Consider the following 14,031-nt stretch of genomic DNA (forward strand, 5'->3'; position numbering starts at 1 on the left):
TTCCACTATTCTTCTTTACAGAGGCGCACATTCTCAGTTGCTGAACTTCATGGTCAAGTTTCTGAGTCAGAGGATTCCATTACAAAGCAGATTGAAAGTCTAGAGACTGAAATAGAACTCAGGTAATGGGACTGTCTGTAAGGCATTATAAAAATGTATGCTTGGAATCAAAATAAAACATGCTAGTCCAGTGATTCAAAAGTTTTGTGATGGTGGAGAAACAAGAGAAAGTAGCAATTTTTTTTTAAATATATATACGTCACTAGACAAGTTAGATACATTTTCTCATTCAGTCCTTCCCTTTGAGGTATACCTTATGAGGTATGTATGATTCTTCTTACTTTAGAGATCTGAAGTTCACAGATCTTAATATATTTGCTATAGATTATATATAGCTGGGATTCGGAACTTGGGTTATCTAACTCCAAAGCCCATGATCTTTAAGCTGCACCACAATTTTTGATGCAGAAATATCTCTGAAATGTGGAACTGACTAAAAACAAAACTTAGAGGAACCCAAGAAATGATATCAGAAGAGTAACAGCAGCCTGATGTGGCTCAGTAGTTGAGCGTCGACCTATGAACCAGGAGGTCACAATTCAATGCCCGGGTTGCGGGCTTGATCCCTAGAGGGGGGTGTGCAGGATGCAGCTGATCAATTATGTTTCTATCTCATCATTGGTGTTTCTATCTCTGTCTCCCTCTCCCTTCCTCTCTCTGAAATCAATAAAAATATTTTTTAAATTAGAAGAGCAACAACATAGAAGGAGGAGAACTTTAGAGATCAACAGCAAAGTAGATAGAATAGAACAAAGTGATTATGAGCATTAAATGAGATTAGTAAGTAAAGTACATAACAGTACAGTAGTTGGCATAGTAGAAGTGCTCAGTGAACGTTCTCTTTTTTTAAAATATATTTCTAGAAGGATCAGAATGTAGACATTATAAATTTCTTAAGATAATAGAATTTTATTGCCCAGAAGAGCTTGGAGGACATTTAATTTGTTTTTAGCAATACACACTAGCTGTTTATCTTTGGATACATCTATGAGTCACTCAGCATTTGAGTTTCTGCTTTGTGCTGCACTAGGTGCAGTTGGTATATATAGAAAAAATAGATGGCATCACCCTTACTCTCAAGTGGAAAATAGTATAATGTGAAAGAATCATTTGTTAAAATTTCAGGAATATTGTAAGCCATTGATAGCTTACAATTGGTTATGGTGAGAGGATTTACACAACAGAAACTAACAAAAGCTACAAATCAGGTCTGGTTTCTTAAGTGCTGGATGTTAAACATTTACCTGCATACCACTGTAATTGAATTAAGTAAATGATTACTTAAATGGAGGGCAAGTGCCAAGTAAAGGGCAATCAGACAGAGGTGAGTTTAATCAAGAGAATTTTCCTAAAATTTATGAGGCATAAACTAAATTTTGAAATAGCCAAGGGTCATAAATTGTCAGAGACAACAGGAAAGGGCATATGATGGACAACAACTCTGAAGTGTTCTGTCCCACCTCTTCTAAGAAGCCTACCCTGACCCTTCATCCCTCACTAATCTCCCTCTCTCCCTCTTCTCTAACCTCCTTCAGAACTTAACAGTACTCAATCATGTGATACGGATGACATATGTTATCTTTATTTTTATTAGCTGTTTTATGTTTATTAGTCTTGTCAATCTAGAAAGATTGTAAGCCGTTGAAGGAAAGGACTACATATTAGACTAGGTTGTCAAAGTGTGGTCTGAAAACTCCTGGGCGTCTCTGAGACCCTTTCAGGGAGTCTGATCAAAACTATTTTCATAATAACATTAAGATGTTATTTGCCATAATAGTGCAAAAGCAACAGTGGACAAAACTGGTGACAGCTTGGCTTGAACAAAAGCAGTGGTACCAATATGTAGCAGTGGTCACTGAATACATCGCCACCCACACTCACAGATTTAAAAAGCAAGTCTCACTTAAGAGTGGCTTTGAGAAAGCAGTAAAAAGTGTTCATTTCATGAAATCTGCACCCTTGAGTTCAGCGCTTTTTGGTATGTGTGACGGAGTGGGAAGAACACAGTGCGTGTGCAGCGTGCAGGGGTGTGGTGGTGTCTCCAGGAAAGGCGCTTGGCGCTGAGGGTGAACAGCAGGCCTCTGTGCATGGAACTTCATTTCTACTTGAAAGAATGACTGACAGACCGACTATGGTTATTCAGACTTGGGTACGTGGCAGACATTTCTCAGAAATGAATGGAGTGAGCCTGTCGCTTCAAGGAAAACAGCTGACAGTGTTTGTCACCAAAAATTTGAATTTTCAAGAGACAGTCAGAATTTTGGAAAATGTATATCTGCTACTGTGAGCTTGACAGTTTTTCATAACTTTTCTGATGAGACCAGTAGGGATTTTAACAAATGTGATTTTTCTATACTGTATAAAGAAATGTTTTAATATTTGGAGGCTCTACATGCCTCAGCATTGTCCAAATGGCATGTTACAGAATCATATATGGGTAAAAGACCCATTCAGATTTCAAGATAGACCAATGAATTTTAATGTAAGAGAGTATGAAATGTTTATTAATAATGGTTTCAGATTCTACTTTGTTTTGTTTTGTTTTGTTTTCTTCAGATTCTACTTTTCAGCTAACTTTTAAGAACCTACCACTTGTAGGGTTTTGGTGTATTCTCAAAGAAGAATACCCACAATTATCTGAAAAGGCTATTAAAATGCTCCTCCCTTGTCCGCCTACATATCCATGTGAGGCCAGATTGTCTTCATTTACGTCAACAAAGACTGAATGCAGTGGGAGATGTGTGAATCTAGGTGTCTTCTACTAAGCCAGATATTATAGAGCTTTGTAAAAGTGAAAAATAATCCCAGTATTCTCACTAAATTATTTTTTGTTTTAAAAAAATGTTGTTTTTCATAAAATGTTAGTGAATTTTTATTTTTATTTTTTTTTCCTTGCATCTTTTTTTTTTCAAATTTTTTATTAAGGTATTATATGTGTACATATCTTACCATTGCCCCCCCCCACCCCACTCCCATACCTGCCCTCACCCCCCAATGTTTTGCATCCGTTGGTTACTCTTATATGCATGCATACAAGTCCTTCAGTTGATCTCTTATTTCACCCACCTCTCCCTAACCTTACCGCTGTAATTAGACACTCTGATGCTTTACTGCCTCTGTAACTATCTTTTGGTTCATCAGTTTATAATGTTTTTCATTATCCCTAAATGAGTGAGATCATGTGGTATTTTTCTTTCATTGACTGGCTTATTTCACTTAGCATAATGTTCTCTAATTCCATCCAGGTGTCTACAAATGGTAGTAATTCCTTCTTTTTTATGGCAGCATAGTATTCCATTGTGTAGATGTACCATAGTTTTCTGATCCAGTCATCTGCTGACGGGCACCTAGGCTGTTTCCAAATCTTAGCTATTGTAAATTGTGCTGCTATGAACATAGGGGTGCATATATCCTTTCTGATTGGTGTTTCTGGTTTCTTAGGATATATTCCTAGGAGTGGGATTACTGGGTCAAATGGGAGTTCCATTTTCAATTTTTTGAGGAAACTCCATACTGTTCTCCACAGTGGCTGCACCAGTCTGCATTCCCACCAGCAGTGCACGAGGGTTCCTTTTTCTCCGCATCCTCGCCAACACTTGTCCTTTGTTGATTTGTTGATGATAGCCATTCTGACAGGTGTGAGATGGTATCGCATTGTCGTTTTGATTTGCATCTCTCGGATAATAAGTGACTTTGAGCATGTTTTCATGTGTCTCTTGGCCTTCCTTCTGTCTTCTTTCGAAAAGATTCTATTTAGGTCCGTTGCCCATTTTTTTATTGGATCATTTATCTTCCTTTTATTAAGTTGTATAAGCTGCCTGTAGATGTTGGAAATTAAACCTTTATCTGTGATACCATTTGCAAATATGTTCTCCCATACAGTGGGGTTTCTTGTTGTTTTGTTGATGGTTTCTTTTGCTGTGCAAAAGCTTTTTATTTTGATGTAGTCCCATTTGTTTATTTTCTCTTTGGCTTCCATTGCCCTAGGGGCAGTATCACTGAAAAAGTTCTTTTGGCATATGTCTGAGATTTTGCTGCCTGAGGATTCCTCCAGTATTTTTATGGTTTCCCGTCTTATATTTAAGTCCTGTATCCATTTTGAGTTTATTTTTGTGTATGGTGTAAGTTGGTGATCTAGTTTCATTTTTTTGCATGTATCTGTCCAATTTTCCCAACACCATTTATTGAAGAGACTGTCTTGACTCCATTGTATGCTCATGCCTCCTTTGTCAAATATTAATTGCGCATATTGGTTTGGGTCGATATCTGGATTCTCTATTCTATTCCATTGATCTATATGTCTGTTCTTGTGCCAGTACCAGGCTGTTTTGAGGACAGTGGCTTTGTAATACAGCTTGAAATCTGGTATTGAGATCCCTCCTACTTTATTCTTCTTTCTCAGGATTGCTGTGGCTATTCGGGGTCTTTTTTTATTCCAGATGAATTTTTGGAGAGTTCTTTCTAAGTCTGTGAAATATGCTGTTGGTATTTTAATGGGGAGTGCATTGAATCTATAGATTGCTTTGGGTAGTATGGACATTTTGATGATGTTGATTCTACCAATCCATGAACATGGTATGTTCTTCCATCTGTTTACATCTTCCTCTATCTCTTTTTTCAGTGTCCTGTAGTTTTCTGCATATAGGTCTTTTACCTCCTTGGTTAGGTTTATTCCTAAGTATCTTAATTTTTTTGGTGCGATGGAAAATGGGATTGCTTTTTTAGTCTCTCTTTCTGTAAGTTCACTGTTGGTGTATAGAAATGCCATAGATTTCTTGGCGTTAATTTTGTATCCTGCTACCTTGCCAAATTCATTTATTAAGTCTGTTAGTTTTTTGATAGAGTCTTTCGGGTTTTTTATGTACAATATCATGTCATCTGCAAATAAGGACAGCTTTACTTCTTCTTTTCCAATTTGGATGCCTTTTATTTCTTCTTCTTGTCTAATTGCAATGGCTAATACTTCCAGTACTATGTCAAACAGGAGTGGTGAGAGTGGGCATCCTTGTCTTGTTCCTGTTCTTAGGGGAAATGGTTTTAGTTTTTGCCCATTGAGTATGATGTTAGCTGTGGGTTTATCATATATAGCTTTTATTATGTTGAGGTATGATCCTTCTATTCCCACCTTGTTGAGAGTTTTTATCAAGAAAGGGTGTTGGATTTTGTCAAATGCTTTTTCTGCATCAATTGATATGACTATGTGATTTTTATCTTTCAATTTGTTTATGTGATGTATCACATTTATTGATTTTCGGATATTGAACCATCCTTGCATTCCTGGGATAAACCCTACTTGGTCATGGTGTATGATCTTTCTGATGTACTGCTGGATCCGATTTGCTAGAATTTTGTTGAGGATTTTGGCATCTACATTCATGAGGGATATTGGCCTGTAATTCTCTTTCATTGTGTTGTCTTTATCTGGTTTTGGTATTAGGGTGATGCTGGCTTCATAGAAGGAGCTTGGAAGTGTTCCTTCCTCTTGAATTTTTTGGAATAGTCTGAGGAGGATAGGTTTTAGTTCTTCCTTGAATGTTTGGTAAAACTCTCCTGTGAAGCCGTCTGGCCCCGGGCTTTTGTTTGCCGGAAGCTCTTTGATGGCTGCTTCAATTTCTTCCATAGTTACTGGCATATTGAGCTGTTTAGATTCTTCCTGATTGAGTTTTGGAAGGTTATATTTTTCTAGGAATATGTCCATTTCCTCCAGGTTGTCCAGTTTGTTGGAATAGAGTTGTTCGTAGTATTTTTTAACAATCCTTTGTATTTCGGCGGGATCTGTTGTTATTTCACCTCTTTCATTTCTGATTTTGTTTATTTGGGTCCTCTCTCTTTGCTTCTTGGTGAGCCTGGCTAGAGGTTCATCAATCTTGTTTATCCTTTCAAAGAACCAGCTCTTGGTTTTGTTGATCTTTTGTATTGTTTCTTTGGTCTCTATGTCGTTTATCTGTGCTCTGATCTTTATTATTTCCTTCCTTCTGCTTACACTGGGCTTTTCTTGTTGCTCTTTTTCTAACTCTTTGAGTTGTTGGGTTAGGTAATTTATTACCCCTGTTTCTTGTTTTTTGCAGTAGGCTTGTAGAGCTATGAACTTCCCTCTCAAGACTGCTTTCGCTGTGTCCCATAGATTTTGGATTGTAGTGTTTTCATTGTCATTTGTTGCCATGATGTTTTTTATTTCTTCTTTGATCTCTCTGGTAACCCAGTCATGGTTTAATAGCATGCTGTTTAGTCTCCATGTGTTTGATTTCTTTGGGTTGTTTTTATTGTAGTTGATTTCCAGTTTTATGCCACTGTGGTCTGAGAAGATGCTTGATATGATTTCTATCTTCTTGAATTTGAAGAGACTTTGCCTATGTCCCAACATATGGTCTATCTTTGAAAATGACCCATGTGCACTTGAGAAGAATGTATATTCTGTGGCTTTGGGGTGAAATGTTCTGAAGATGTCAATTAATTCCATCTGGTCTAGTGAGTCATTTAGGATTGATGTTTCTTTGCTGATTTTTTGTTTAGAGGATTTGCCCAATGGTGATAGTGGGGTATTAAAGTCTCCTACTATGATTGTATTGCTGTCAATCTCTCCCTTGATATCCTCCAGGAGTTTTTTTATGTATTTGGGTGCTCCTGTATTGGGTGCATATATGTTTACCAGAGTTATTTCTTCTTGTTGGATTGCTCCCTTTAGTATTATGAAGTGGCCTTCCTTATCTCTTGTTATGTCCTTCACTTTGAGATCTAATTTGTCAGATATAAGTATTGCTACCCCAGCTTTTTTTTCAGTTCCATTTGCCTGGAAAACCTTTTTCCATCCCTTCACCCTCAGTCTGTGTGCGTCTTTTTTTCTGAGGTGGGTTTCTTGTAGACAGCAGATATATGGGTCATGTTTTCTTATCCAATCCATTACCCTATGTCTTTTGATTGGGGCATTTAATCCATTTACATTTAAAGTTATTATTGATAGGTACTTATTTGTCGCCATTCCTATTCTTTACACCTGTGTTCCTTCTTCGCTTCATATTTCTTTTCTTTTTTTTTTTTTTTTACAGCAGACCCTTTAGCATTTCTTGCATTGCTGGTTTGGTGGTAATAAATTCCCTTAGTCCTTTTTTGTCTGTGAAGCTCCTGATTTCACCTTCAATTTTGATTGACAGCCTTGCTGGGTACAGTATTCTTGGATTCAGACCCTTCCTTTGCATGACTTTGTATATTTCATTCCATTCCCTTCTGGCCTGATGAGTTTCTGTTGAGAAATCAGTTGCTAGTCTGATGGGGGTTCCTTTGTATGTAACTTTCTGTCTCTCTCTGGCCGCTTTTAAGATTCTTACTTTGTCGTTGGTGTTTGCCAATTTAATTATAATGTGCCTTGGCGTCGGTCTTTTGGGGTTCATTTTGCTTGGGACTCTGTGAGCTTCTTGGATTTGTGTGGGTTTTTTCTTCTCTATATCAGGGAAATTTTCTGTCATTATTTCTTCAAAGAGGTTTTCTATTCCTTGCTCAGCTTCCTTTCCTTCTGGAACCCCTATTATGCGGATGTTGTTTTGTTTCGTGTTGTCCCAAAGTTCCCTTAGGCTCTCCTCCTGCCTTTTAATTTTTTTTTCTAGAAGTTGCTCTACTTGGGTATTTTTTCCCATCTTGTCTTCTAGCTCACTGATGCGGTCCTCTGCTTCTTCTAGTCTACTCTTGATGCTTTCTATTGAGTTCTTTACAGCAGCGATGTCATTTTTCATTTCTTCTTGGTTCTTCTTCATTTCCTCTTGGTTCTTGCTCATATTGTCGAATTTGTCTTCCATTCTTTTCAGCCACCTTATGACCATTTCTCTGAATTCTTTTTCTGGAAGGTTGCTTGCTTCCATTTCATTTACTTCCTTTTCTGGTGATGCCTGCTTTTCTTTCATATGCGGGCTGTGTCTTTGTCTCCCCATGGTCTCTCTTCTCTGGGTGTCTGGTTATGTAGTTCTCTCTCTCCTGCGTCAATTTAAAGGCACAAAATACAGCACTACCAGGTACAACACACAAGGCACTGAACAGAAATGTATTCACGATATTAACAACCTCCAATAAAGGTGACCACCAGAGAAAGACAAATCAGGGGATAGTAGAGAAAGAAGAAGAGGAAAAAGAAAGAAAGAAGAAGAAGAAAAAAAAAGGGGGTGTCAAAATGAAATTGGGAAAAGGGAAAAAAAGAAGAAAAAAAAGTAAGAGAGACAAGAAAGAGACTAAGAGAGAAAGGGAAACAGACTATATATATTGGGGATAAAACTCCAATAGAACAATCACTTATCCCAGCAAATGCCAGTAACAAGTACCTGGGGATTAATACAAACTACAACACCAACTAATATTGAGTGAGGCAAGGGAAAATAGAAGCACTAAACAAACAAAAAAATAAACAAAAGAAGAATAAGCAAAACAATCTCACAAAACATAAAAATTCGATATAATCTACATTCAAACGAACAACAACAAAAGGACAGAGAGAAGAACAATTTTTTGGATAGTTAAGACAGCGAAGAGAGAGGTGTGTATGGACTTGGAGCAGGGGATTGGAGATTAGATATATAAGTAGGGTGAAATTTTAAAAGGGGGTAAACAGAAAAAATAGGGAAAATCTAAAGCAGGAAAGGGGTAAGATAAACAGGACACTGAAAAGGGAAAAGTGAGGAAGAGAGTGATGGCATAAAGGTAGATTTGAGATAGAGTAAAATGATGCTAAAGGAAAGATAAAAATAGAATGTAGAACATTAATCCCAAAACAAAATGAAGAGAAAATAAAATGACACTTAAAAAAAAAAAGATAAAATAGCAGTAGTAATAATACGGATTGAAAATAAAAATGTAATAATTAAAAAGGTAAAATCAAGTGAGGAAAAAAATTAGTTTCTTGAGTAAAAGATGCAAAAAATGAAAATAAAAAAATAAAAAATAAAAATAAAATGTGGAGTAGTGAAGGTCATTCACTTCCTCTGTTGTTCTGTTTGGCACGCCTGTTTCTCAGTCCGGACAGTATTGCAGTTCCCTGCGTTCCACTGCTCTTCAGTGATGTAAGCCAGTCCTGATTTTAAGCAGGCGGTGTGTCTTAATTCGTATTCCTTTATTTTTGATTACACAAGAGTCAATTTGTGATTCAGCCCCTGGGTGGCAGTGTTTCTGGATTGACTTCCGGGTTTATCTATGGCCTCTCTAGGGAGTGTTAGAGCCTTCTTTCCCTGTGGCACTCGCTACCGGTTTGTGGGAGTGGTCTGCCTCAGAGCTGGCTCTCAGATGGTCACTCCCCGCTCCGATCCCCAGGTTCCAGAAAAACAACTTTCCCCTGCAGTCTCCCAGGGTGTCCCCAACTGGGTGAACCTATGAATTGGGCTTAGTAATCAGAAGCAAGAATTTCAAGAGGAAAAAGCCCAAGTGTGCGCACTCCGTGGCTGCGCGTAAGTCTAGCACACCCCTGAAATTCTTAGGGTGTCCCTGCACTTCAGATCAAAATGGGTTGCTTTTTAGAGAGCCCTTCTGTTAGCAGCTCTGAGGACCCCCTTCCACATTCACAGATCACGCCAGCCCCAGCAGCCACCAATTTTTCTAGGCACAGACTTCCCTGGTCCTCCAGCTCCCGCAAAACGCGCGTTCCTCTCTCGCGCTGGGACCAGAGACCTCACCTTATCTCGGGCGAAATCTGACCTTTCCGTGGTGGAGTGTAGAGCTCCTCTGAACCCGTGTGTTTGCGCCAATTGGGGAGCGTTGTTCTGGGGCTCGCAGCTGTTCCGTGGGTGCCGCAGTTGTGGATTCTCAGGCTTCCGATAAGCTCCACTTTCCGGTTCCAGATGGCGGCGACTCCGCGTCCAAGCCCGCAGCTCCGGGAGGGGACCCAGCCGCAGTGGGAGCTGCCAGGTCAGGGGAACCCCGTCTAGCAGTCTCCCACCTTCTTCTGGAGTTCAGCTGTCCCCCAACTTGCCAACAAACACTCCTAGTGCGACCCTCAGCTGTTCTTTCTTTCTGCTCCGGGACAAGGCTCGGAACACGTCTGTCTATTCCGCCGCCATTTTTCTCTCCCCGTGAATTTTTATTTTTAAATGAATTACTAAATATTTAATATTTCTCAGTTTTACTTTCTAATGCTGTAGGTATAACGTGTATATGAATGGAATTTCTTAGGTCCTCAGTGCTTTTTTTTTTTTTTTTTAACCTTCCCAATAGGCTGAGCGCTACCAACATAGCAGAAAGAAAACCTATTGGGAAAATGTTTTGTGGTCATGTCCTTCAATGCTTTTTAAGAGTGTAAAGAAGTCCTGAGACCTAAATTTGAGAACTACCATGTTAGGTTATCTTGGTACCCATTATTTTGGTACCCATCTTCATATGTGTGTGTGTGTGTGTGTGTGTGTGTGTGTGTGTGTGTGTGTGTGTGTGTAATTAATTTTACAGAGAGGAAGGGAGAGGGATAGAGAGATAGAAATATTGATGAGAGAGAAACATCGATCAGCTGCCTCCTGCACACCCCCTACTGGGGATCGAGGCTGCAGCCAAGGTATATATGCCCTTGACCAGAATCAAACCTGGGACCTTCAGTCCGTGGACCAATGCTCTATATACTGAGCCAAACTGGTTAGGGTCCCATCTTCTTTATAGTACCTTACATAGCACTGCATGCTGTGCACGTGCTGGTGTGCTCCCTCTTACTGGTCACATAGCAAATTTAAGAAGGAAGCTATTAATGAAGCTAAAATATTGTGTCGACCTTGGTCTCAGACCATACTCAATCAGAAAGTATCTGGAAGCTATAACCAGAATCAGGGTATCTTGTCTTCTCAGAAACTTCTCAGTCTTGTGGCAGGCACTTCAAGATAACCTCTCACAACACCATAGGTATCAATTTGGTATTCAATTCCAGCAAAAAGCATCCACGTGTTTGTTATTTTGAGGGGTTTTTTCTTTCCAGTCTCCAACCTGAATCTTGTCCTTGTATAGTTGAACCACCATATCACAATCTGAGCTTATGTGGCCTTGAGACAAGTCACATTACAGTCAATGCACTACTAACAAGCCTTACTAAAATAAATCTTTCCAAGTCCCATTTATGATCCATTTATTTAAACCAGTATTTAATAAAATTAAACCATTTGGATGGTCTTTGGAGTCTCTTTGTAACAGGATTTGAGCTACTGTAAGAGCTCACATTTGAGCACACATCCTAACCAGATGACTTAAATCATTATATAAATAATATTTAACTGATACCTCCTTCTGTAAAACTATTTGAAGTTTCTCCTCAGAACTTTTCCCCTGTCCTGGGTGTTGAGACTACTGGTAATAAGGCTCACTGTTTCTTTCCTTGCAGGAGTGCTCAGATTGCTGACCTGCAGCAAAAGCTACTGGATGCAGAAAGTGAAGACAGGCCAAAACATCGCTGGGAGAATATTGCTACCATTCTGGAAGCCAAGTGTGCCGTGAAATATTTAATTGGAGAGGTAAATATTACTCTTCCTACCAGCAATTAGGGATCTGGCTTGGTAGATTGAAATAAGATGTTAGCCTGGAATACTATCATTGTGTCATTGCCACTTTTCCTGGTAAAAACCACAATGACACTAACATTAGAGAAATAGTTTTATGGGTAAAAGTTGGTGTGAGCAAGTGCTCAATAAATGTTTGCTCTTATTATTAGGAAAAGATCAGGATCCCATAGTAGGCCACTACCTAAACATAAACTATTATACTGTAGTACTTTTTAAAACACCCATATTCAAAAAGTTTAAGCCCTAGCCACTTTGACTCAGTGGATAGAGTGTCCGTCTATGGACCAAAGGGTCCTGGGTTTGATTCTGGTCAAGGGCACATACCTTGGTTGCAGGCTCCTCCCCAGCCCAGGCCCTGGTCAGGGCACAGTGCAGTAAGCAACCAATTGATGTGTTTCTCTCACATCGATGTTTCTCTCTGTCTTTCCCTCTCCCACTCTTTCTAAAAAAGATCAATGGAAAAATATTTTTGGGTGAGGATTAACAACAATAAAAAAGTTTAAGATACAGTCTAGGACAGACAAATTAATAACTGGCATACAAAGATTTATCTTAAAGAAAATGCATCTTCACTGACCTTAAAATAGTCTATCATCTTACATTGTCACGAGGAATTAAAGTTGGTCACCTCTGGTGATTAAAGCATTTTCTCTTGAGACAAGCTTTACAAACTCCTCCGATTCTGCAAGTTTGAGCAATGCTATCCTTTCTACATTTTGTGTTCGGTTAGCAGATTTATCTTACTAAAGAAATCCTCATTAGTCTTATGAGCACTGGTGTTTATGATGTTCGCCATCCGGGCTAATAGAGAATATATAACTAGGCCAGCATAAGATATCAATCTAGCCTGAAGAGCCAGATCTGCAGTCTCAGCTAACATGTCTACGGGTTTCAGCATGTGAACACAGACATTCTGAAATGGGACATAATTGGCCATAAGGGTGTGTCTTAGGATTTTCTCTTTAAAATTAAGGAAGAACTTCTTACATATCAGAATATGGAGTTGTCAGCTACTGTTCATGTTGGGTTTATTCTTGCCTTGAGGCAGAGCAAGAGATTGAATGACCTTAGTGATGGCTTCTAGCTTTAAGTTATCTACCTCAACAGAAATATCAGCTCTTGACCTGAGTAGTGTTGTTACTATTCAATGGTAGAAACCATATGTCATGAAAACATAAGAATGGACTTGGACATGGTGGAACTTTTCTTAGCCCATTTCAAGAAAACAGACATTTGTCTGCCTAATGAATGGGGAAAAGTGGCCATTCTCCAAAGAAAATGTTCTTTTATCTCTTCCAGCTGGTCTCCTCCAAGATACAGGTCAGCAAGCTTGAAAGCAATCTGAAACAGAACAAGGCCAGCTGTGCTGACATGCAGAAGATGCTGTTTGAGGAACGAAATCATATTGCTGAAAAAGAGACAGAGTTACAGGCAGAGCTGTTCAGAATGGAGCAACAGCACCAAGAGAAGGTAAACTAGCGAGCCAAGAAGCGATACTGAGGAATAAACCATAATTGCTTTCTGTTGTTAGTTTTAAAAAATAGTGGGGGATATGATGTTTCCTTCAAAAGACCATGTAGCCAGAGCAGCTAGTTTGGGCAGCGCAGGGAGGGGTCTGTTCATGTTCCGTCCGAGTTCAACAACTCTGAGGTAGGTTCCCCTGGTGCCCCCTGCCCCTGAGCTCCTGTGTGCCAATCCCCCCCCCCCCCGGGGACCTCGCCCAGGCCTTGTGTTCCAACAGTTAACATGCTCAAGGTCACACAGTAAATGGAAGAACTGGCATCTGAATAGCCTGAATTACACACCTAAGCAGAGTCAAGGTCATAGAGGCTTTATAAGCTATGCCAAAGGGGTCAGGCTTTACTCAAGGTTTGCCTCTAAAAAATAGAATTGGATATTTGGGATACTCAGATGATCAAGAGAGCACCCCAATGCTGGAACAAATGAAGTTTGGGCTACACATTTATAGGAAACAAAATTGAAGCAAAATTTAAAGCAGTTAAGGTTATTCACAAAATAAGAAATGGTTCTCCAGCTACTCTCCTGAAGTCTCCAGGTACCAAATCCCAGTTAACCTAGGATTCCAGTTGTTTGCTCCTTAAATATACAAGCTCCGGGAGAGGAGCGCTTTCAGATTTTCATCCACCAAACAACTCTGGGTTTACAAATCTAACACTGTAAACAACCTTAAAAGCTAGAAAGCTGCTTTTATAAAAAATTTTCTGAGCAATAAAAAAGACCATGTAGTCTTTTCCAAATTTTTCAGATAAGAAACCTGAAACAAAGATAAATGAATGACTTGTCTAAGTTTACACATACCAGTGACAAGAGATCTTAGCCTCCATTTTGGTATTAAGATTAACATGACTGGTGAACAATGCGGTTGTGCTTGCTCCTTACTACTTCAAGCCATGAGAGCAAAAGAGAACATTTAGCCCCGGCCAGGTGGCTCAGTTGGTTGTGGTTT

The 14,031-nt window shown here is 39.2% G+C and overlaps 1 protein-coding gene across 1 annotated transcript in view; it reads left to right on the forward strand.

Annotated features, from left to right (window-relative positions):
• KIF4A (kinesin family member 4A) overlaps positions 1-14,031 on the forward strand; it is a 228,958-nt gene that overhangs the window by 202,059 nt on the left and 12,868 nt on the right. The window contains exons 22-24 of the mRNA XM_080652803.1: positions 22-122; positions 11,387-11,516; positions 12,864-13,034. Coding sequence (XP_080508929.1) covers positions 22-122; positions 11,387-11,516; positions 12,864-13,034 — 402 coding nt within the window. The remainder of the gene's footprint in view (positions 1-21; positions 123-11,386; positions 11,517-12,863; positions 13,035-14,031) is intronic.

The sequence above is a fragment of the Plecotus auritus genome (assembly GCF_963455305.1).
Source record: "Plecotus auritus genome assembly, chromosome: X".
Taxonomy (NCBI): Eukaryota; Metazoa; Chordata; class Mammalia; order Chiroptera; family Vespertilionidae; genus Plecotus; species Plecotus auritus.